The sequence below is a fragment of the Dermacentor silvarum genome, chromosome 3, assembly GCF_013339745.2.
Source record: "Dermacentor silvarum isolate Dsil-2018 chromosome 3, BIME_Dsil_1.4, whole genome shotgun sequence".
NCBI classification, from domain to species: domain Eukaryota; kingdom Metazoa; phylum Arthropoda; class Arachnida; order Ixodida; family Ixodidae; genus Dermacentor; species Dermacentor silvarum.
The window spans coordinates 113,888,910-113,914,831 of NC_051156.1; the positions used below are offsets into that span (position 1 = coordinate 113,888,910).

Consider the following 25,922-nt stretch of genomic DNA (forward strand, 5'->3'; position numbering starts at 1 on the left):
GTCGATTCTGGTCTGGTGCCGGACCTCTTCGGGGACGGGTAGCTTCATCTCTGCCTCGTTCGAGCATCCTATTCCCAGGTCGTCCAGTATCTTCCTCCCCGCTTTGGTCGTGGATAGCCGCTGCAGTTGAGAGGTCCGTTGCCCTTCAGCTATTTCTTCGTGCTTGTTGTGTATCCCGAGTTGTAAGAAGCGAGTCATTCTCGTGGACTCTAACAGTCCCAGCGCCGTCTTGTACGCTCTGCTGATGGTTACGTTGATTTTTTTTGCGTTCATGTTGCAGCCATCTGTGATAGGATGCAACGTACGCGACGTGGCGGATGGTGAAGGATTGGACGAGGCTGATTAGGCTCTCCTCTTTCATCCCAGCCTTCCGGGAAGTGACTCGTTTGAGGAGTCGCATCGCGTTGGCCGCTTTTGCCGTGAGACGGGCGATGGTCTCGCCGTTTCTTCCGTGCTCTTCGATGACCATGCCTAGGATCCTTATTTTCACGACCTTGGGGATTACTTTGCCGGATTTTATTACGATTCTGGTTTTTTTCGTATTCGCGTTGTCTGGTGTTGCCTCTGCCGTTGTTCGTAGGTGGGAGTATGAGGACCTCCGATTTGCTCGGCGAACCTCTCAGTCCAGTGTGCCTTCCTGCTGGTCTTCTATCGCGTCGACGGTGGCTTGCAGCGTGCCCTCGATGTGGGCGTCGTTGCCGCTGGTCACCCACAGCGTGATATCGTCCGCGCAGATGGTGTGTCTGATGTCTTCGATGTCCGCGAGCTTCTCGGCCACTGCGATCATTACCACGTTGAACAGCATCGGCGAAATGACCGATCCCTGCGGTTTGCCGGTGCTTCCGAGCGTCTTCTCTTGCGTCTGTAGATCGCCTGCTCGTAGCTCGGCGGTCCTGTCCGTGAGGAAGTCCTTGATCTAATTGTAGGATCTTTCGCCCATGATGAGCTTGGAGACTTGGTACAGAATCGCCGAGTGTTTCACCTTATCGAGACGCTCTGTAGGTCGAGCCCCAGGATTGCATTGTTGTCGCGCACGCTGCCGCCGTCGTCGATGATTTGGTATTTGAGCTGCAGCATCGCGTCCAGCATGCTTAGCTGCTGTCTGAAGCTGGTCACCGTGGCTGGGTACAGCCCTTCTCGTACCAGGTAATCTTGCCACCTGTTGAACAGGACGTGCTCCAGCACCTTGTCTACGCAGGACGTCAGCGAGATGGGCCGGAGGTTGTCCGTGTCCGGCGACTTCCCCGGCTTGGGGATCAGGATGGTATTGCCTGTCTTCCACTGCTTTGGCAGCGCTCCCGCTCTCCAGCACTTGTAGAAGTATTTTGTCAGGTTCTCAATCGAGCTGTCGTCGAGGTTCTTGAGCGCCTTGTTCGTGACGAGGTCCGGGCCGGCTGCTCACCGGCTGCTGAAGTCGTGCAGGGCCGCGCGGATCTCCTCGACGTCGATGTCACGATCGAGCTTCGCGTTGGGTAGGCAGCCGTACGGCGCGTGTTGTTCGGCGGGTGTAGTCGGCAGGTATTGGTCATTGATGCACCTGGTGACTTGTCGGCGCCGTGTACCGACACAGCCCGATGTATGAGCTTGGCCAGTCTGTTCCTTTGGTGTGACTTGGTCTTGGCTTTGTCGATTAGGTGTCGCAGCAGGTTTCACGTCTTCCCGCTGTGCATCTGCCCGTCTGCCGCGTTGCAGATCTTGTTCCACTGTTGCGTGCGGCAGTGCTCCTCGATCGTTCGGTTGAGCTCCGCCACCTTCTTTCTGAGTCTGCGGTTGAGCCGTTGTTTCTTCAAGCGATTGAGTATCGACTGTTTGGCTTCGATGAGATGCGCTAGCCGGCTGTCTATTTTGTCGATCTCCGCGCCCGTTTCAATTTCTTTGGTCGCGTCGCCTACGCTCTTGGTGATTTCGGCCGTCCACGAGTCGATGTCTTCGATCTCGTCATCACCGTCTCTCTTCTGGCGTCTCGGAAGGCATGCCAGTCTACCCATCTATGTATTTTGATGCTGGTGTCGTTGTGTTCCGGTACGCCGATTTCCACGATGTTGTGGTCGCTGCCGAGGTCGGTTCCCGTGTTTCTCCAGGTGATCGTGCCCCGGACGTCGTTCTCGATGAACGTGAGGTCCGGAGTGGTGTCCCGGGACACTGAGTTACCGATTCTCGTCGGATGCGTCGGGCCCGTGATGAAGATGAAGTGGAGTTTCGTGGCATCTTGGTACAGGGCACGGCCCTTTGCTTTGTACTTGTTGTAGCCCCAGGCTGGGTTCGTCGCGTTGAAGTCGCCGCACGCAATCAGCGTATTGCGACCCGCTGCGGTGCTGGCTCTGTGCAGTAATGTCTTGAATCTCTGTTTCTCTGCGATGGGTTGCTGTAGGCGTTGAGCAGAAATATGCTTCCTTTTCTCTTCTTCCCCGGGATGATTTCGGTGAGTGTGTGCTCGATCTTGACATTGCTTTGCAGCTCGTGTTCGACGAACGTGAGTCCCTTCCTGACGAGGGTGCACAGGCTTCTCCCATCGGGCGGCCCCTTGTGCACTCTGTAGCCGGCGAGGGACGATGCGTCGGTGAGTGTTTCTTGTAATAGTATCACGTCCGGCTTGCGCGTGGCATGTGCGATGTGCTCTTGGATGACTGCCTTCTTCCTTCCGAGGCCGCGACAGTTCCACTGCCACGCTGTTACGCCTGCTACTGCTGTTGCGTTGGCGGCCATGCTTACGTTGGCGTGTACGGCGTTCCCTGGTTGGGTGGATGTTGCCCAAAGAGGTGCGCAAACGTCGGGTGGCTCACTATCGGCTGTAGGGTCCTTTTGATGTAGGCGAATCTGTTCGTCTTCTCGGCTTGATATGTCTCCATTGTTTGTTTCATTGCTGTCACTGGTGCGATGTTTGCCGTGATTGGCTGTTCGAGTTTGGGGAATCTCGCTTCGACTTCGGCGTCGAGGTTGTCGATGCGATCGTTTTCTGTTTGCTTGCGCGTGGCCTCGACGGCTCGCTTCTTCGGTGCCGGTTCCTCTACGGCTGTCTCCTGGGTGTTCGCGGTTCTTTCCTCGGCCTTGCTTGTCCTTGGCGTGGGTCTCTCTAGAGGCTCGTTGTCGCACAGCAGCAACTTACGGATCTCGGCGATCTCTCTCGTGAGGTTGTTCATGGTCGTTCGCAGTGCCGCGTTCTCTTGTCTTAGGGTCTTGTTGGCTTCTCGCACCTTGTTCATATCGTCTTTCTTCGTGGATTCGGTGATTTTGTGCGCGTTCCTTATATTGTTCCCTTTCTCTGCGTCGACCCAGCTCACTCACTCACGTGATGGTAACCTTTTCCTTCTTAGGCTTCTATTGCAGCAGCTGCTGTCTCGGGATTTTGGCGCGCGGTTAACCGATGGGGTCCTTGACTTTCGCGTAGCTGGCAGCTTGTCGAGTGGCGGAAAATCGCTCTCCGACAGCAGCTCGCGTTCGGCAAGCTGCTGGGAAGGGGGATCGTGTTTGTTCGTAATGCTCCATTTGGGCTTTTAATCAACAATGCTTCATAACGTACTATGAAATGACAGAAACGTGCTAACTTTAGAAACGCTAGGATGTGAACATCGCTTTATATTAATTGGGATAAAGCCTGTTCATTATTCGAAAGCTATTCAAAAGCAATTCGATATTCGATTCGTTTGGGTTCTGACATTATTCGATTCGTATTCGATTCGGTCTCAAAAATCACTATTCGCACGCGCCTACAGTTAAGGCGTACGTTTGATTCCGCTGACTACTCCGACACGCTTTCAGTGCGAACAAAAACACTCGTTCTCAATTTAAAAAAAATGAAGAAAGGCAGCTTTGCTGACGGATGCGGTTGTGTGCAGCTGAACAGGAAACTTTAGACAAAGTGATTTCTCCGTTAGCTGTACTTAGATACACAGCTGTCGCGACAAAGGTATTAAGAGCCCAACAAGGCTGCTGCTAACCTAAAGCGGCGAAAATATCTTTACTTGCACGGAACATAAAGCTCTCGGGACTCACCTAGTTTGGTCGTCGTCGGGACGAAGCAAGGGAATTATGGAACCACCCTTGACGTGTAGGGGGACCTTCTCGCCGTCTAGTGGGACGTATCCTCCACGATGTAGATTGATTGCTTCACCCTGCAGTTAGGAGAACATACAGTGAATGGCCTTAGGAGGCGTGCACGAAAACCACTGAGTTTGTATGTCCATGATATTACAAGAAGTGTGCTGTATAAATAATCTCTATATAGCTTAACTTGATCTCATTTTTTTTTTTGCGAGCAGAAAATGTAGTATATATCTTTGATCATATTGATTACGTGTCCGCAAAAGAGTGGCTGCTACACAAAGGGAAACTTAAGTTCACATTTATAGCTGTTCAAAAATACAGAGAGGAGCGCAGTTGTTAGAGTTCTTGGCTACCGGTGCCACAAAAAAAGCGCTATACGGAGAGGCTGTATGAAAGAAACAAAGCGCTGACTCTCAGCTTCAGCTTTTATCAAAAACTAAAAGCATATATGGCTGCAAGTGGTCATACAAACTCAAGTTTAGTGAGATTAGTAATTGAAAAACTGGAAATCTTCGCCTAATGCAAGTGATACATGGCTGATATATTCCTACTTTTGTATATTTTCCAAAGCACGATCACTGCCTGTGTTTAATATTCATCACGTGCATTACATGAAAAATAACGGCTGTTAATAATTTTGGTTCAGTGTGACCACGTGTTGCAATATACTACACAATCTGTTTGTTATGAAACTTTGAGTTAAAAGTCACCGCTTATGCTTACTTTGTCTTTTTTCTGTCAAGTGTTTATTTACGTTTCATATTTTTTTCTTTAAGCGCCAGTATCCAAGCACTGTATCAAGTGCTTGCATCAATGCAAGCCTACTTGTATGTAGAAAGGCTAATGTGCGCATGTGTAATGCGGCGGACGGCCGGTGACTCTATAAAGAAAGAGAATGAATGGTGGGATTCGGCACGAGTTCGCAGGAAGCGGTACCACGGTCAACAGCCAATCACGAGAACACACGGGTTCTTGAGGATGGAGAAGAATAAAAACAAGGTTGTCGCGTTGCGGGCCCGGGCTTCGTGACTTCAGAAGTGGTGGGCGGAGAAGCGAGGCTGCGGGCCCGAGCTTCAAGACTTTCGCGAAGACCCGGCCTCCGTCTTCCCTCCAGTCTGTGGTCTTCGCTGGTCCTGAAAACATGGGACTCAAGGCAAGAACTCCACCCGCCCCTCCTGCGACACCTTGGCTGAGGTGCGGATACCCCCTCAAGAGGCAAGCAGCGACTTATGCTCACGCGACCGACGCCCACGCCCTGCACCAATGCTTGTCAAGTAATTGTGACCGCAACCATGGACTTTATCGTTTCGTGTAATTGTTTACTTGTGTATGAACACCTATAAAGCTGAATGAACGTTTCTATATAGTCTTGACATAGGCTTAGTTGGTTTGTGTGTGTCACGGTTTCTTTTAATTATATGTTGATGTTTAGTTAACGATCTGTTTCCTTGTTTCTTTTCCCCCTTCGGATTCGCCTCCATGGTGACCAGAATAATTGGAACCGCGCAACTCTAAATAATTTCTGGGGCAAACAACGCCGCCTTAACCTAGGCAAAGCAAATCATAACAATATCCCAGGTCATACTGAACATATTATTATCTACAACGCAAACTGTAGCACGGACATCATGTCGAGGAAAATCAATGTTTATTCATACGTTTCCTTGTTTTCTAGTTTTTACAGCGAATCTGTATATGGCTAGGACATGTCCGTTGTCCGCGAACAAAACTATGGTAATAAGTAATGGCTCGAGTGTGGTCGTCTTCTTCCACAGCTCGCTCCGTTGTGCAAAAAACTATAATAATCACAGCTGTTTCGCTTTAGCTGCCATCTGTCTCCTTGAAACGACATCTGCTCGAATGTATTTTCACGTTTAGCACACGCGCGCATGCGCGCAATGTCATAGGTTCGAGCCGGTGAGGTTGCAGTCTCATTTTAGCTCCGCCTTCGCCGTGAGACGGCTGCGAGTGGTTCGTACTCCCGAAGAGCAGCAATTTTACGAGGAACGACGCCGAGAACAGCGGCGGGAATGCGAGCGTCAGCCCGAGAAGAAGAAAGGGCCCGCGATGCGGCGAGCAAGCGTCTACGTCGCGCCGCGGATACGGCGGTGCGGGAAAAAAAGTTGCAGTTTCGCCCGAAAGGCGAAGCATCGATTGTAAAAGCAAATTAGTAGGGAGCTATACGGAGCAAGGATATTAGTTTAATTGGCCGTATAAAGATGTAAACATTCGCTCACTAACTAAATAGACAAGCACGGTGTCACGCGCGCACAGGTAAACATGAACGCATCTCGATCGATGACCGCGGAAACTCGCTGCGAAAATGCCCGAGTGAGAAAGCGTGCCAGGAGCAGCGGGAAAATTCAGCTTCGCGCTGTCTCTCGTCTCGCTTCAACGCGAACTAAACGTCGAAAGAAGAGCGCGTACGAAGCTACCGGCACTCGGCGCATGCACTTGGTCCCCATTGCACATCGCTTTGAAGATGAGGCCCGCGCGGGCGCGCACTTCACCCGCATCGCAGATCGCTTTCAAGATACGGCGCGGCCGCGCTGTGAGCAGCAGCCGATGGATCAGAACTAGAGTGTACTAGACCGTATTCGAGTACACTCTAATCAGAACGCAGCCCCCTCCCCCCCGTCCCTCTCCGTCGCCTCGCCCCCGGGCCTCGCGCGCGCGAGACACTACCGCGCGCTTTCAACCTGCCTACCTCCCTCGCGTTCGCTACAGTGAGCCGCGATTGCCGGCTCACTCGCGCACACAGCGTACGGCGCGCGGTGACGATTTCATCGCCGTTGGACTTTATACGGAACCTCACGGAGATGGCGACGACGACGACGATGGTGACGACGACGTCTGATTGCTGCCATGTTGCGCAATTGCTGTCCCCAGCGAATGTTGTCGCCCTGACTTCGGGGCGACAAGCGATATTTTCTGGCTGGCCAGAAACCGGCGACGCGACCAGCGACAGTGACGGATCGCGCTCCGCGACGGCAAGACCTGCCGCTCGTCGCCGTCGCTTGTCGCTGTCGCTCGAAAATCGCGTGCATGCAGTGGCGCCTTAATGGCCCGTACGCGCTCAATCCGCACGCCCGCTCCGCATGCATGCGGACTGGGGCGGAAGCCTGTCCGATCGTCTGGACGGGCGGACGCACTTTTCCATCCGCATGCCTGCTCGTCTCTCATTGGCTGGTACGAGGCGGACGGCGTAGGACGTCATCACGGCAAACATGGCGCTTGCTCGAAGCGAAGCGAAGCGGTGACGCGAGGCCTAGGCAACAGCCGCGTCAGAAACAGTCTATTTTGCTCGTTCTTGTGATTCTTACTAGAGTTATCCAGCACCCACGAAGATAGTCGTTGAAGGCAGCAAGCCGGTGTACCCTCCCAGGCTTCATCAGTGCGGGCGATCGCCGACAGAATCAGACGGAGCGGAGGAAGTGTGTTGTGTTTGCGCGAGCGTCGGAAGAAATATTTCAAGCCGTCGACTTCGTGATTTGTTGTGCCGTGCTTCGCGTGTGAATAGCAAACGAGAAGGCCATCACATACCCGTGTGTTCTGAGTATACAACACATATTCAGGGCGTGGCGAAGTGAAAAGTGTCCGATCGGCACACAGCGTACGCGACTTGTATGTGTTCTGTGTATGCAGTTTGTTGCCGCGCAGTGGTAAACGCCAGTCCTTTACAACCTTTAGAAGTGATGACAAGATCAGTAGCGATAAGATTTGTTTCCTCGTTATCGCTGTCATTCCTCGTGTGCTATACTGCGTGAGCCGTTTTGCCGCCTGCGATGCGCCGTGGTGACCGCGACGTTCGAGCTCTGTTGTTGCTGTTACGAAGTGTTCGCAAGCTACAAATCGGGGATATATATGTTCCGCAGTGGTACTATAGGCGTAAATGTGCTCGTTTTATGTGATGTGCGTATGCTAAGAAGTGAACTGTGCATAAGTGTTGCCGATCGCGTTTTCTTACGTAGTACCCCGAAAGAGAAGCCCTATCACACCGACCTTTCTGCTTCGTAGATGTGTCGTTTGTTGCAAAAGTTGTTACGGCACTTTTGAAGATGCTTCTATCGGTGAGGGTAATATAGGGAACATCATAATAGTTACATACGTCAAGACATACTGTGCTGTCCTGAAATGTGGATGCGCCTGAGCACTAATGCTGTGAATGCAAATTTCTAGCAGCCTTGATTTGTATCATGTAGGCAGTGTTGTGAATATCAGGTATTTCTAGATTGCACGAAGGAAATAGCTTTATATTTTGTGATGCAAGTGGCTTGCATACCCAAGAATGCTAACTGCTTGGTTTTTGCTGGTGACTAAGCGGAGTCTGTGAAGAAACCAGTGGTATTGTAGATGAATATGGTATGAATGAGTATTGGATACTTCCTTATGATTAAGTACAAATTTACGTTCCCTCACAAAAAGCAATATGCATGTAAAAAAAAATAAGACAACACAGGTGTGGTGATATATTCTGCTAGCAGCCAGCAGAACCGCATGCAAGAAATTTTGCCCAGAGTTCTTCCTCACTGGCTAGCTATGGTCACGTTAGTAATGCAGGCAGAATAAGCTAAACGAAAGTTTGCCGTTACTGTGTGCATCCACCCTATTTCGTTCTCTGGTTCGTGTCACCTGTTTTGGCACAAGCCTTCAGTTTAATGCAAACATTATTTATCACAGGGACCAGCATTATCTGACTAGGAAGTGCTATATTTTTTATCCTGTTGTTCGTTCTGCCCACAGTCATTACCAAACAATGTGTGTTAAACTGACTTGAGCCTGCAAAGTATGTCCATTAGGTGTTTTTCCGGTGCATTTTCATCTAGCTGTAAGTGTACTGCTACCTATTATTCGTGGATGTAGGATGTTGGACACTATGAATGGCCATCTCGGTGATCTTTATTTTGCACAGGCCATGCTTCCACTCATTAACTGAACATTCTTCAGCTGCGCTGCCAGACTATGGAAAGAAGTGCCTCACCTCATCATTCTTAAGCATTTTCATGGCCACAGTGCATTGCACCTGAGAATTAAGCTGCTATCACAATAAAAAGGGTGCCTATTGGCTGTCATGAGAATATTCTAAACAGAAATTTCACAATTATGTCAGCACTACTACTAGATATGTGATTGAAGAGAGCCAATGAGAATGAATTGGTGGCAAAATTTTCCAAGTGACTCTGCCGGCAGAATATTTGCTCCCTATGTTATATTAGCCGCAATGTTTTGGTCAGTGTGCTGCATTTTTTTTTGCACAAGTTTACTACCCAGGCAGATAAGATATTGTCAAACCATCAATTTTAGTCATACACATGGACATTTCTTTATTTTGTCATATTTTGGAAATGGTAGCCAAGCCCAGCATATATTAGCAACATCAGCTTAACATATGCATGCAGTTGAGTTGCTGCATGTGAGAAATCATTGCGAAACTAATAGTGATTAATCCAGTAAAAAAAACTTATTCGTATTTACGTATTGATTGTGTAAATTGTGCTGTTCATTTTATGCACACAGTAACACGTAAACACAAATTGCATGCGTACATTGCGTTTACATGCATGCGTGTGAATAAAACAGCACAACTTCTAATATCAAGACCTGTCACTACAACTTGACCCCATGAAAGATGCTCTATATGGTACTCAGCTGGTCTTATTTAAATTTTATCACGTGATGCGGTTACATTTCTTACCTGTATGTAAACCAGTTTATGAACTGTATCTGCTGCATGTGAGAATGCATATTTTTGGCCAATGACAGTACCTGAGGCAGCAGCTTTTTATTTATCCTTTGCCATCATTTATTAGAGGGGTCTTGTTGATTATGCCGTCTAAACAACTCGTATAAAGTTCTGTGTTTAGTATACCAGCACTGAAATACTGAACACAGCTGCACTACTTTGCACACTAGTGAGATATTTCCACTGATCATCGTTCTGTCACATGTTGTTCTTCAATCATAAATGGTGACTGCATTTGGTGTCATGACTTCTAGGCTCATTTTCACTTGGGCCTTTCGATGAAGTGAAATCTATCCAACAGCGAATTTAGTGGAAAGCTACCACTGAACCAATAGCTCCAAGACGAATTCCTGCATGCTTTTATCCAATCAGATTGTGTGCGGAAACTATGTATGATACATCACTTCAGCTACACCAATAATCACACAGCTGAAGCTGCTACATATAGTTGTCATTGATATAGGCAGATGTAGATGTACTTATGCAACTGTCACTCATCACTTGAAATGGGAATGACCCAAACCTTTGTGAGCTTATCGGATTGCAACCGTATGACAGCACAAGGGGGAAATAAGCTGTACAATAGTGCCACCATCTCAGCTGGCTTGTCATGATGCTCTTGCCTGTTGGTTTCTTGTTTATATTTAATAGCCTTTCTATGTTATGAATTCACAGCTTTCATAACGGTTACTGCACTAATGAAGGCACTGCACACGTACCCCTACTGAAGGAGGTATCTGTACATGTAGAGCAGAGAGAATTTATGGGTAAGTAAAAAAATATACAGGTGTAAATACGTCAAACAAAGAACACATTAGAAGATATTCCACCGGCAATGTATGCACATTCAGAACATGCAATAAGTGCCATGTGAGAAAAATGGAGACGTATGGTGCCGAAAACCTGCTTGCCTTTTGAATATTGATGTGAATAAAAATTCCAGTCTACTTTTGTCTTCTGTGTCGGAGGGTAGAATGTCAAAGTAGAAGTGAAAAACGGGTGTTGTATGTAGCAGTCCATTATATGTATGCTACTCAAGTTGCACCAAACACAGCTATCAATTTGCAAAGCAATGGACAAGTGACCGTGTCAATGTCTGACGCATTAAAAATCTCTTGCACTGATCATTTTGAGCTCTAAATGTGAAATGCATGCTGTTTTCAGCTACAAATAGTGCATATATATATGCACCACAAAGAGCTGATGTGACAAAAAATTGTGTACACCTGAGTGTTATATTGCTTGTCGTGCAGTGCTATGGTGCATTTCATAGTGTCTTAGTTTACTTAATACACTTTCGAATTTACAGATTGCTTCACATGTTTACAGCTAAAAACCACAGAGGAAACCTCGGGAAACTACTTGCATTATGACTGAGAGGTCACAACACGAGTATTTGTGTGGTGTCCTTCCTGTTCAGTGATGTGGTTTTGCACTATAAATGTAAAATGTCACACCAGCAATCACCCTTACATTTCAAACGCATTTTTGAATGCTAGGCAGTTATGATGATAAGCACATTTTGCCAGCAAATCTGCACCACCTTAATTTAAGTGTGATGGAAAGGGATGTTTGTGCATAGCCAAGCTGTTCTCGCGTGCCTGGTGGCACCGTATAGTTCCAAGCGTAATAGTGAACAACTAGTAAAGAAATCGACTGATACTAAGCTGACCCATATGTAGGAGCATTATATTACCTAAGCCACACGCAAAGTTGCTTTCAGTGTACTGAAAAGCCACAGCTTTGATTTGTCAAGTTATTTTACTGCACAAACACACAGCGCTGCAATAAAGTCTGTACAATGGTGATCAATGCAGCAAGCAATGAAAGATTACTTGTGATGTGCGGATTTGAATAGTACATGTGAATGCATACCCAATTCACCAGTATTGTTTTCTTCTGGAACGATTTTATGTTTTGTACAGAGGCTGAGCCACTGTGGCCTCCTGACTACAAATTTCAGTGATCTCTTTCACGGTGTTCATGAGGGTACCATTCATTTGGCTACTTGAATAGTGAATAGATAGATAATGGAGCGCACCAATCTTGCACTTTTCGGCAGAACACGTCGCGCATTAATCACAAAGCTGAACCAAAATAACTATTCGTTGGTTTGTTATGAAACTAAAAATTGGCAATAAATGTTTTCTCACTTTTTGTGCGGGCCTGTCTTCCACCATATCATTGTCATGTGCATGTTAAATTGTCATGTGCATGTTAAATTGCTTCAATTCATTGTCATGTGCATGTTAAAGCAGCTACTAATTAAGAAAGACAAAAACAAAACCACTTACTACATCAGATACCTTTTCACACCACGAGTGATCACTGAGCTCACTGCGAAGCTAAGTCATTTAATAATCTTGGTTTGCTGTCAAATAAAATACAGGTACTGGCCAACTGTTTGTTATGGTATGCATTTTTTTCATGGTACTGTTGGTACTATCATGGTACTGCTTAATTTTTGTGCACTTTGGTAATGTGTTTTACATTGTGTAAATGCTGAATTAGTATAAGTGCAGTATAATAGGTAATGAAAAGGCGGATGAGTTAGCCCGCAAAGGAAATGATCACATAAAATTTATAAAAGTGTTTTTTACTAAAAGTGAGGCTTCAGCTTTGGCGAGCCGATATGTACTTAATGAACGGTGTAGAAGATGGTCTTCAACTTCAGGTAATTGCAAGTTTTTGTTCTACATCAACACAGAACTCCAATCAAGGCTACCACAATGTCTACCACAGCATCTGGAGACCTTGTTTCACCGGCTTCAACTGAATGTTGCATACATGAACAATCTTTTTTGCAATGGCCAGTCCACAAACCCATGTTGTGACAACTACATGTGGCACTGTGCAATCTCTAGAGCACATCTTGCTGGAGTGCCCAGCTTAAAGAGATGCGCGACATTGATATAAAATTAACATGGAAAAGCTCGACCAAGGCCCATTGACATGGGTGTTGGGTTCCTGGCTTTGCCCATCAAAACAGCACTAAGCCCTGGACTTATTGCTTTAATGTATTAAGGTTTGCTGTATATACTAAGACTCATGCGCATCGTCTCATCAGGACTGTTATCTTATTTTCTTTTGCATTGGCCGTCTACCTTCATCACCTCGAACACTTACTCTACTGCTAACATGACACAAGCTGCATGTTTTTTTTTTTCATTTTTCTTCTGCTTACCCTTTTCTACGGCCTTACTTCTTCGTCCCATTCGCTGCAGAGTAGCATGTAGGCAAAAATATTCTTGCTGAACACTCTGAATTTTCAATAAAGAGCTTTCTCTCTCTCTCTAAATAGTAAAGGGGCAACAGATTGGCCACCCAAGCTGACAAGAAAGAATGTAATTATTTGATTTCACTCGAAATAAGTTGCCTTATCAGCAATATAAATTATTATTAGCTTTCAAATAAATATTCTGCTTGAAAACATCTCATGAGTATGTGTCTGCATAAGGTTACCACTATACGTACAGTCTGTTTCACACTTAAGGGAAAACTTGGAGCGCCCGTTTTCCCCCTAAGTGTGAAACGGACTACATATTGCTTTTATGCCTGTCGTAATGAATTGTACACTTGCTGCTTAACCTTCAATTCCTTGCTGCGTCAAGTTAAGCACTTATGCACAACCTTTTTACACACTGTGAGAACTTCATCCATGACTGAGCCCATCTAAGGTTTTATTTTGTTTGGAAAGCTTACAAGCAGCAAGTATTCAATTTCTGAGAGGTACGCTTTATGCCGCGCTTCGTCTTCGGTGGTTTTATATATGCAAAAAAAAGCATGAACAAGCAGATGCAAGCATTTGCTTGCACAGTCGTAAAACTGTATGACGAAACTGATTCTTTATTGGGCGAACCTATGCCCACAAACGCAAGTATTTACACTCGAAGCACAACGATAGCGGCGAACACACTCGGCGATCGTCGAAAATCTGATCAGCGGCGAAACGCGTCGGCTTTTACGCATGAGTCATCGAAGGTTCCAGATTATTCCCTGGTGCCCGCTTGTCTTCCAGGAAGTTCTAGACAATTCGCATCCGTCATGCAATCACATTACGTAAGCGTCGATGACAACAGACAACGGATAGAAGCATCGATAACGTTCGAGAAACTTCGGAAACATGCAGGCGCGTCCTGCGCCTAGCTATAACGTTTAACATTTGGTAGTCGGTGAAAAGCGGTCACCGGTGAAAGATAAACACGTACACGTGTCAATATCAGCAAAATGTACTCGGAGCCTCAGACGCGCGCTGAATAGTAAAGAGGGGTGTCGTGTCGACTACGCAGCTGTATCCCGCGACAGTTGTGCGTGTGTTCTGTTTTCTTGCAAACTGTCACTAGAACTACAGAAACAGCGCCATCGCACCGAACACGGGGATTTTGGTCGAATCGCTCGGCGATACTATCGCTTTCGCGTAACGTAGAACGCGGCACGTTGGATGATTCTAGAGGTTTTGCTCAACCAGCCAAGGCAGCGTGCACTAAAAGTGATAGTGCGAGAATACGTCCCATGTTGCGACATGAGGCGATTGCAATACATTTTTTAAAGGTGGCGCAGATAGGATGATTATGCGGTGTTTGGATGACGGCGCCAATGCAACACATGCGGCTGCAGAACAGAATGTGACAGCCTAGAGTCGCATTTTCACCGTGACGCGGAAACTTGAAGTCGCATCTGCAAAAATATGCCAGTGTCGTCTGCTGTCAAAGGTAGTTGCCAACCTTGAACACTTTGCTCCGCCGAATGGTTGCCAGCTGTCAACAGACCGCGTCGTCCAATCGGAGTGCGCGTGCAATCCGCTCGTGCGGATCAGTCTAGAGCGGATGCAGCGAACGACGACTTTTTCGACACGATCCGCCTTTTGGCCTTCCGCCCTGGTCCGCAAGAGGGCGGACGCGTGCGGAGCGGGCGTGCGGATTGAGCGCGTATGGGCCATAAAGGAACGCGCCCGCGCCGCGGAGCGGCGTCGTCGAATCGGCTCGGGGACCCGAGAAGAGGAACGTGCTCGCGATGCGGCGCTCAAGAGACGGTGCGGAGCCGACGATGCTGGTCGCGACGACACCAAAACATTTATGTATCTCGGCGTTGTACATTTAGATATCCCATCTATACAGCGTCGCTGGCCATCCACCTTCACAGAGTGGAATGGCTCACGATATTTTGTTAAGTTTTTTTTTATTATTTCTTTGTTTATATCAATTATATCGGATATACCAGCATACATTGTTATCGGCTTTTACTTAAGAATTTTAGGTTATTCGTTAAGAATGTGTCATTTTACCGTGTAGAGGTCGCACCACTGGCCTGCTGGAAAGTAGGCCTCCACTACTGGATTGTCCTGCGGAAGAAATAAGACATTTTCGAAAAAAAATAGCAAGGGCTCAACACTCGGGGTGATTGTCGTTTGCGTAATAAACGAATCGTCGCTTGTTTAGAACCTAGCTGTGAGTATATAGGCCATATAGTCCGTAATCACTCTCGACCTTGCACAACGCAATTGAGATGTTTACAGCCTGTGCTCCTGGCGCTGCTCCAATGAAGACTGCTGGTTCAGAAGCTCTGAGGATGCTGATGCATATAGTTGAGATAGCTGCAATGCAGCTGGATATTGGATATTTCCAGCGCTCTCCAGAAAGCAAAAAAGCGCTAGCCAGAAGGTCACCGCTAATATAGTCATGTGTAGATTTTCTTGAATAAAAAATGCAGGATATATCCAATAGTGTCTCAAACGCTCTTATGTCATAGTTTATTGGTTTCCATCCTACTTTGTTTTTGTTTTCTTCGTGGTCTATGTACATAATTCACTAACAAGTTCTCAATTTTTACATAAATCGTAAGTACTTCTTCCTACAGGATAACATTTTCAGAGCTAGTATACCGCTTTATTTCCCTGTAGATTACAACTTTGAGATTTCATCGTGATCGGCAACGTTGAAATGATCTTAAAAAGCGGACATTGAGGATAAAGTATCGCCGGTCGTCCTAAACACTGTTGACAGACCGTAAGTTCAATGTGTCGCTATTAAATGAGAGAAAGGCACAATTGTATACCTAATCCACGCCACATTTCCCGAAGTAATCGAAAAGCAGAACTTGGGATACATTATCAATAGATTACCTGCGCATCGTCTGGCTCTCTATGTCCGGATGCGATACGGGTTCCGATGATAAAGTGGAAGCGGCTGTATTAGATTCCGGCATGGAACATGTTACGTAATTACGTAATCCACTTGAAAGAGTACGGTATTTCTGACGCGCAATATGTGGTACTTTATGCACAATGGGACAGCACTGACCGCCGTCTGGCATTATGTTCGTCATATGCAAAAATAAATAAAGAAGTGCCATAATAGTTGAAATTGTAATAGATAACTGGTCATAGAAATAGCCAGATTGGAATTAAATCCAGCGACCTTGGCTTTACTGTATAGATAAAACCGCAAATATAAAGTTCATGGCACCTTGCACCGCGCGTTCACATTTCGAAAACGTGAAATTATCCTTCGAAAAAATCGGCAAACGCATACGGAAGAGAATGGGGATACCCTTAAAGTATGAGCCAGAAGCCACCTGACTGACTCATTGCTCTTATTCCAGTAGTCATCCACGTGCACCAGAACTATGCAACCACAGGCATAAATTTGAGCATACCTCGTGTACCCTGGGGGAGACGAGGACGGCAGAACCCCACATGAACTGATGGCTGATATTCATCGCGTAAGGGTCCGTTGGAAACCTGTTTGCATAAGGAATACATTGCCACATTAAGTCCGCAGTTTCATGCCAACGGCGTCAATTTCATGTTGTAACGCATGCACCATTGAGGGGGTTTTATTTTCGTCAGCACTGCAAAGGCGTGACCCGATAATCAGTGCCATGTCAAGAACAGATCCAAAGACTCAGAATTGATACTGGTGACGGAATCAGATGAATCTTCACAGGCCTGTTAATTGTAGGAGAGGAAAACGAACACAGTATAAAGGCGTTAAAGTAGAAAGCTAAATCTGTGACAAGATTTCCGCTTTAAAGGGTTGCGAACATTTGTGATAGGTACTGTGAATCAAGTAGACAGTTTATTTTTTATATAAATCAACAAAGATGGTTCAAAAGTGTCTGGACGGTGCTATATATACAACACTCCTTATGATTTTAATACTACAAAGCGCAACACACAGTTTCATGGTATATACGCATGGACGCTGACACCACGGAAAAGGACTCAGCTTCTTTCGGTTGTCACGCGGAAATCAAATGCCGCCGTATGACAGTCTTCTGTTGCTCTACATCAGGTCACGGGTTCAGCTCTCGGTCACAACGGCCGCATTTCAGTGTGGGTGCAATGAATGCGTTTGCGTACAGAGCTTAGGTGCATGCTGAAGATCCTCAGGTGGTCGTTATTAAACCGGAGCCTCCCCCCCCCCTTTTTTTTGTTCCACTACTGCGTTGCCCAGAGGCCTTAACTTGTCTTCAAATTTAAGCTAAGGTTACAAGGTTAAATACACTTATTGGAAACTTGCCTTCCATACATCTCCCGTTACACTCCGGTGCTGTCTAGCAATAGAATGTAATACATATATTTGTATGGATGTACATGTGTGTGCGTGTGTGTGCGTGTGTGTGCGCGTGCGTGCGTGCGTGTATGCGTGCGTGCGTACACGCGTGTGTGTGTGCGTGTGAGTGTGTGTGTGTGTGTGTGTGTGTGTGTGTGTGTGTGTGTGTGTGTGTGTGTGTGTGTGTGTGTGTGTGTGTGTGTGTGGGAAGTAGTACTTCGGATTCGGTGATTATTAAATTAAAAGAACTGCATGTGCACGTAAAAAAGCAACAACAAAGATTGAATTTCGACGTCCGGAACGTCGAAATTAAATGCCATGGTTGCTGCCTGTTCCTGTTCCATTTAGGAAGTAAATTCCTAGCACCTACGTCACGCGTATACATACGGACGAAAAGAGAACGCACGCCGTTCACCACACTCATTTCAGCTGGCGTTGTATTTTGACCTTCTTAATTTTAGCAGAATTCAGCACTTACGCGACTGAAATAAGTTACATATGCAGTAGGACCACAGCATTGGCTTTAATGAGGCCTTATATCTTTGATATAATCACCGTGATACATTGGCGTTACAAATAGCATGTTGGTTCGTCACACGTTGGGTAATTGCAGGGCATGTAGACATACCGTATTTCCGCTTCGTTACGCAGTGGTCGTGAGGAAGTGCCTGGCTTCCCCGTGAGGACTGGCAACCTTCTTTTTTTTTTAATAAGAAGCTGCAAGACCGCTCCACCCGGGAGAGCAAGTGAGGTCAAAGCTCGTATGCAAGACACCTCAAGCACAGAGCATATGGTACGGCGGGAACATGCTAAAGCGGATGACATCATGATACCGTTACAACTTGCTGGTAACCTACTGTGTATGTACAGGGGGCACCAATATGATAGAGAACACCAGATTTGTGATTAAACGCACTTATTTTACTTCTTTCTGCGCTAAAATAAAAATAGCTTCATGAGCTGGATTCCTTAACACGCCAACTACATGGTTAACAGCCATGATTAAGGTTCTGACTTGTACATTTCAAAGAATCAAACTTTGAGTAGAGAACAACTGTTGTCTTTCATATTGGTGCAGAGTGTACAAACCACGCGGTTTTCTAGCAGTTCCCCTATTTTCGTGGTTGTTTTTCCCATGAGAATATCTAGGTAAAGAAGGCGAGGATAAAACCGTTGAAAGAGTAACCGCCTACCTCTGAGTCAAAATGACGGAAGAACATTTGAGGGACAATCTACGTTCCCATTCTTTGAACCTGTGTTGGCCATTTAGAGCGTTTTGCCTCGCGTTGGATGGGCTGTGCGTACAACATAACGCTTTACGTGGACGCTAGACTAGGCTATGACTAGAACTAGCATTTTGAAATACTTTCAGAAAATGCGTCTTTATGCTATTTTACGCATGTGACGCCTTTAACAACTGGATGCCAAGTCTATTGAGAAGCTCGTAAATGAAACACAACTGAACGGTGATCATATCTGGCGCACCACGACAATGATAGCAATGAAGCGAAGAAAAAAAACATCCCCATATGTGTACAGTGGAGTGGGGCGCTCGTTGGAGACGCCTAGTGTAATACAATGGCACCGTACATAGTTATATATGCGTCGAAACAAGCTCCGATATGCGTTACGCAATGAATTGATTTCCTTATATCGATCCAACTAATTAGTAAGCTGCACAAGGCAAGATAGATTTATTGAACCACTGGACACTATTATGGAAAACTTAACTTCTGCATACGCACGATCAAGCAGTGGGGTGTCTAGGTAACAACGATGGTTGTCATGCAGAGGAATCATTCGGAAGGGTCACCGTTTGCGTTCGTCTTTCATGCCTGTGGACTGCAAACAACTGCTGTCACTCATTACAACGATCGAGCACTTGACAAATTCCAATAATATATCCTGGACTAGAACGGCAAGGTCTACTCGATTATTATTCCACATTTTGAGGATTCGAAATTCTAGTCATATTTGTTCATCCTCTCCTTCTTTTAATCATTCTGCCATCGTTCTTACCACTTTTCTTCTTCCAGTACAAGATAGCCAATCAGAGATATGCGATAGTTACCCTTGTTTAACCTGGTAATGCTCATTTTACATATTTTGCCAACTGAACTAGCTGGCATTCATTCCACATGGCGTTCAGTGAGAGACAGATGAATCAATAGAAGAAAGCGATGGCAGTCAGAGAATCTGGCTTGTATCTATATATCTTGTGCCCATTCCTGCGTTGTGTGCAATGCTGAACTATTATCCGGGCATTCAGTTCAATGCCACAAGAAAATAGCACGCTCCTCTGTGCCACTCTATAACCGTTGACTTCACTTAGAACAGCTTTCCTTGCACCTTTGTACCTTTTCCTCAATACTCACTCGTAAAATGGGGCTCGCAGGACGGCACCGCCGGTCAAGTGAGCCTCGTAGAAGACGGTGTACATGTAGGGCAACAAACGTTTCCGGGCTGCAAGAGCGGCCGCTGACGCATTCAGGAGCCTTGTCGTCGCTTCATATACCTGGAGGAAATTACCGCGTGTGTAAGTTTCGTTACAGTCGATATAATTGCTATGTACAGTGAATGGGTACTCGAGAGTCAGCGCAATTGGCAACAAAAGCCGGGCTAACTTGGTGGCAATTCATCATGCGCAACGAGGTTAAGCATAGCGGTTATTAAAATGACCAACTGTGGAACCCCGGTAGGGTGCGTATGAGTGCAAACTATCGAATGCCTTTACGACTGAAAACGCATTGCAAGGGCAAGAAGCAGCGAATTAGTGGACCTTGCTTGGAGTGCGCTTGCGCGACACTGCCTCTAAGCATCAAGAAGAGTAGAAGGATGACACATGTGAACTATTTATAGGTCGATATCGGATAACCTCAGTAGCCTCCACGCCCCCTATTATTGAATAATTGTATTGCACCCATCTTATATCCATCTACTGCTGTGTTTTCACCGATGGTTTGGAAAGAAAGAGTGCAGGATGAGGACATGGTATGGTGAAAGAAGTTTACAATAATAGAGTTGCTTTACAATAGGGTCACACTCGCCTAGGGTGCCCCTGCCAGCAACCGCTTCGCCTTCCCGCGTTACCAGAAGCGGGTGGCTTTTTAGTTCAGGGTACCGGGGTTTCCGTTACCGTCGAGCACTTGCAGCACCGTTACGGATGTGAAACAAAATAAGAAAAACAATCGTCGAAAAATAAATCGGCAAATAAAATAACATGTACTCTTGCTACATGCTTAAAACTCTAGGCTAGAGGTGAAAGCTTGTTCTCGTTCTATACTCGGTTCATACTTGATGCAATAACCGCTGGATTAACATGACGGGCACAATAAAGTGCACGTTCGACCACGGCCGTCGAAGGTGACGGGACATTCACTGCTCGTCAGCCTAGCGTTCTTACTGTCACTTTTCTTGTGTGCGTCGTGTCAACGCTATACGGTTAATCCTCTAAGTAAAAAAAATTACCAAGGAGTCACAGCTTACGAGTACCTGCATAATTTGTGCTTTGAGACCTTTGCAGCCAAACTAATGTTAGTGTTTCTGACGGAACCAATGTAAAGCGGCTGCCGACATCAGCCGAAGAAATCAATCAAGATTAGGGTATGCCAGCCGAAATAAATGGAGGAAAGAAATTAACTATAGGAGCTAACATTGCGTCACGCAGCAAAGCCTTGAGCAAGCGAACTCTCCGTCAAGAAATTTCATTCGCTATTTCCCTCGCTGTATTGGTCAAACACGTGACCTTTGATACTCGGCATACTGGAAGGGTGTGTTAGGTCCCCTGTAGTTTTTAATCAATGCGGGGCACTTCTTTGGATAAGGTAAGTGCCAAGGTAAATACACCTGGTAGCGAAGCTTCCATAGAAGCCTATACGTTCATAACACGGAGGTTCATCGGCGGTTCACGGGGCTTAGCGCCATCTGTGTGAGGAGGGAACACTTCCGGCGGAAGTGAAAATATTGTGACGCCATATCCGTTAAAAACAGAAGTGACTTCATTTTGTTCTCAAAAGCGCGAAATTTGTTTTCGGGGCCTGCCATTAGAGCTGTATATGCAAATGCTCTGCCATTCGACGTGATGGGCGTTTCGAGCGTTCAGCGCGGAAACCGATGCAGGAAAAGTTCAGCCATACGGGTGTCGAAACCGCACGCTTGCACAGAACATACTTTCTTTGGAGGCCGATGAACACTCTGGACGTAGGGTGCTCGTCCCTTCGTCGGACGCCAAGCCCGTCGGCCAGCGCTGTCCCACGAAAACAACTAAAGTGAACAATTATCTGGCGGTCGCAACTCACTGCTTTTGACTGAACAGGTTCAGAAACAATGAAACTAAACGCGTCACCAAATTCAGACAAACGTCGACAAGCAAAGCAACACAGCATGTGAGGGGGGCGTATAGTAACAGGTGAACTTTACGACTGCCCCTTTCTGCCCACTTCAAGAGCTCCATTACATTGCAAGTGATAGTGGCGCCAACCCCCGCCGCTATCGGTGGGCGCTCTTACGGTGGGCTCTGAAAAAAGGTATTTATTGATATTGATCAAGTAAAATAGAGTTGTTCTTTTCTCGCCATGCGTACATAAAATTGATTACGAATTTTATTTTTCTTGCATGCCAAGATCATCTTGCTTTGGCCTACGAGCTCTCAATAGACAAGCAATGTCGAAAACAGCGGTCATTTATCCTTCAATCTTCCTCATCAATATCAGGACCACGCTATATGAGCTTGGATGTTCCGTATCTACTACTCCCTAATATAGGGCAGGCTTAGAAACAAGAGACTCGAAGACTGGGGACGCCCAATGAACCGGGCGAACAAGGCAAGCCTATCGAAGTTTGGTTTATATTTATCGGCAGGGTATATATCGCTAAGGACCCGCTTTTGCCGAAACTCCCAATGTGCTAGCTAGCATGTGCAATTGCTAAATGTTTCTACAGCACCAGGAAAATTATTTAGCTTTTAATAATCATGCACTCGCATTCGGAAAGTGTCGATAATTTTAGGAATGCGCTTTTTTAATTTTGTTGGAACAAATGATAAATAGGGTAAGTTTACCTCGATGTCCTCTGTTGGTCTCATTCTTGTGATAGACAGTGGAAGCAGTGCTGACGCTTGAAGCCACGCTAAACGGACATCTTCTCGTTCCCTAGACAAGTGACAGTAGCCGCCAACCTGTATACCAAAAAACGTTAACGAAGAGGCAAAAATCGACGCGTCCAACAATGTAGAATCCTTTATCACGGTGTACTGTTCCTAACAAAGCTAGAAAGAAAACTCAAGAACCGGCGTAACCACTGTATGCAGCACCCGAAGGCATTGGTGCACTATATGGAAGCAAGGTTTTTCTTCAGAGAAGTACACATATAACAATAGTAACGCGCACAATAAATTATTACTCGAATTGTATTTCCTATGGTAACAGCTGTCAAACGCATGTGGATTCCCGCGATTAGGCTTCTCGCAGTACAAGTGAAACAATGGTCAACTGATCTTACTTCTGATAAATATCTTAAAAACGAATAGTACATGTCACCAAACTATTTCAGATGTTGCAAAGCCTTAAGGTTAGACAGCATGACGTCACTCAGCTAGTCTCGGCAAGCCAAGCTTCTCTGACGCCACCCCTATCTCCGGGGTCTCCATGTGCGAGGTGGCTCCCAAGAACGAATAGTCCTACAAGGTTGCCGGCGCATTCAAGAGACTCCTTGGTTCGTGGTAACTTTTAAGAGGCGACAGCCGCCCGCTTAGGATCTATCACGTCGCTGTCCTGCACTATTTCGTCCTATCATTCCCAGCAGATACGTTTTGCTTTAGCTTTGTGTCATGATGCTTCGGCAGCAAAGTCGTAGTTCCAAGTTGGGGCTGTTTCTGAGATCCGTGCTCCATTTCTTGGTCCTTTAGGCTTAAGAAGAGCGGATGCATGAGCTGGACATGGCCTCCGTGATCATTCAACACCACCGGCACGCGACGTGCGTGGCCAGATTTCGGAGGCTATATGTTACGACCATGTGCGTGCGCGATCGATGCCGCCAAAACTCTTTACGTCTAAAGGTAGGCGACTATAGAAGGTACTGCATTCCTATCACGGGACGAGGGACTACTTTATATTTTTTACGGCTAAATTTTAAGATTGTCAGGTGACGTTCCTTCCTAGTTTTTCAGTGGGTGTTCGTATAACATTGTCATCTGTAGAGTAGCAGTCTGGGTCAGTTGGTACATACTGAATAGTAAAAACCAGTCAAAAACGAAGGACAGAGAAGAGACGTGGCACACACGACGAGTCGTCGTGTGTGCCACGTCTCTTCTCTGTCCTTCGTCTTTTGACTGGTTTTTACTATTCTCATCTGTGCTATGCCGTTTTAATTCAAAAATTGTTTACCGTCTTCACTGCAACACGCAGCGCAAGTGCCATGCTCACCACACTTACCAGCGGCATTCCAAGCATGGAGAACTCGACAGCCTTAACAATAGTCCTGCGCAGTCCTTCCCAGTTGCACTCAGGCTCCTCAAACCAGTGTCCGCCGAAGGATCCCGAGCCGGAGAACGTAGCACGGCTCAAAATCATGGGCCTCTGACCGCCTCGTTCCTTCATAATATTTATCAGGCTCCTGCAAGAAATCTCTGACTGAAGGGGCACAAAAATTCTAGACATACAACATTGTTAAATACGTGCGAAGTATGTCAAAAGAAAATATTTAACCTTTGTGGTTGTTTAATGGTTTTGGCATTCAGCTGCCGAGTACGATGTCGCCAGTATGATTCCCGCAGCCTCTTTCGCAGTATCCAAAATTTCTAGAATGACACTAGTTTGGATATATGCGCCATCAAACTTGCATACATAATTTGTTGCACCCACCGCAATTTACCAACAATTTTTTAATTATGTCTACACATCACCCATACCTTTCTAATTTTTGCCACCAATCATCATCGACAATAATTTGGATAACGATGATTTCATCAGTCATGGAAAATGATTTCGAGGACACACTCAAAAAGGCAAATACGCTGGTCTTCTTCCCCTCTCCCTTTTTTATACGGATGGTTGAACGCAGGAGTCATGAGGGAGATATGGGCCGAAAACTGCACCAGGGAGGCGAATTCCTCTCCTGTTGAGGAAGTGTCTGTGTTGAAGCTTAGTGGGTCTTTCTAATTTGGTTGCATTTGGACTAGCGTATTCCCACTGGCTCTCGGCATTTTTTTGCCGGTGTGAGGCGCCACATACATTACCTTGCATTCAGCGTGGTATAAAATATTCACCAAGATAATTTCCAATAGAATCAAGACAACACTTGACTTCAGTCAACCAAGAGAAGAGGCTGGCTTCAGGAAGGGATATTCTACAATGGATCGCATCTGTCTCATCAATCAGGTAATTGAGAACTGTGCGGAGTACAATAAAACTCTCTATATGGCTTTTATAGATTATGAAAAAGGCTTTTGATTCAGTGGAGATGCCAGTAGTCATGGAGACATTGAGCAATCAATGAGTACAGGAGGCATACGGGAATATCTTGGGAAATATCTACAAAGATTCCACAGCTACCTTGGTTCTCCACAAGACAAGTAGAAACTTACCTATCAAGGAAGGGGTCAGGCAAGGAGACGCAATCTCTCCAATGCATGCTTAGCCCTTTAAGGGATAAGACATGTAAATACCCAGAAGAAATGTTTATTTTGTGTCCGAATGTGGAACACGCATCAAGAATAAGCATAATCAACAAAATGAAAAACATTTTCGCGAAACTTTTACAGCAATAGGGGGGAAATCGTCGCCGGAAACTGGAAATGGCCTTCACCCCAAGCCACCTAAGGCTTTGTTTTCACTTTATATGAACAGCTATCATCATATGTGAACCACAGCTGTACATTTCATTTGTTTTACACCACATGTGTGACACCTCTGCAGTTGGATATGTTGCATCGGCCTGTCTCCTCTGACCTTGCTTTCAAAAGGCAGGTAGTCGCGTGCCAAGCTTGGTCTTCCTTGTCCAGTGTTCCTGCTCTAGACCAACAAATGACGCTTGTTACCTATGATTCAGTGTTGGCCGAAGACACTTAGCAAGAAACTTCGTACTCAGTACTGAAACTCCGCAAGAAAACAATTTTTTTTTCTGGTGTGTTGCCTGTAGGGAACACTCGTGAAAAGGGTTAGAAGAATTATTCAGGCTCTTAGACTGGAAGCCTTAGAAGTGAGGACCGACGGCTAATATCTCAACCTTCGGTTTCCAGATGACATTGTCCTGTTCAGCAACACTGGGGAAGAATTACAACAAATGATCGAAGACCTTAACCATGCAAATGTGAGGGTGGGGCTGAACATTAATATGCAGAAGACAAATATTATGTTCAATAGCTTGGCAAGGGAACAAGAATTCAGGATCGGAAGTGAGCCTGTAGAGTCTGTACAGGAGTACGTTTATCTAGGTCAATCACTCACAGCGGACTCCGTACACGAGAAGGAAACTTACACAAAAATAAACATGGGTTGAAGTACATACGGCAGGCATTACCCCATCGTGACTGTGAGCTTACCAATGTCACTGAAAATAGAAGTCTACAATCATTGCATTCTACC

At 46.0% G+C, this 25,922-nt stretch overlaps 1 protein-coding gene across 1 annotated transcript in view; it reads right to left on the bottom strand.

Annotated features, from left to right (window-relative positions):
- The window catches only part of LOC119444686 (maltase-glucoamylase-like), a 113,903-nt gene that overhangs the window by 66,074 nt on the left and 21,907 nt on the right, over nt 1-25,922 (bottom strand). Inside the window, exon 12 of the mRNA XM_049663542.1 lies at nt 23,772-23,952. Coding sequence (XP_049519499.1) covers nt 23,772-23,952 — 181 coding nt within the window. The remainder of the gene's footprint in view (nt 1-23,771; nt 23,953-25,922) is intronic.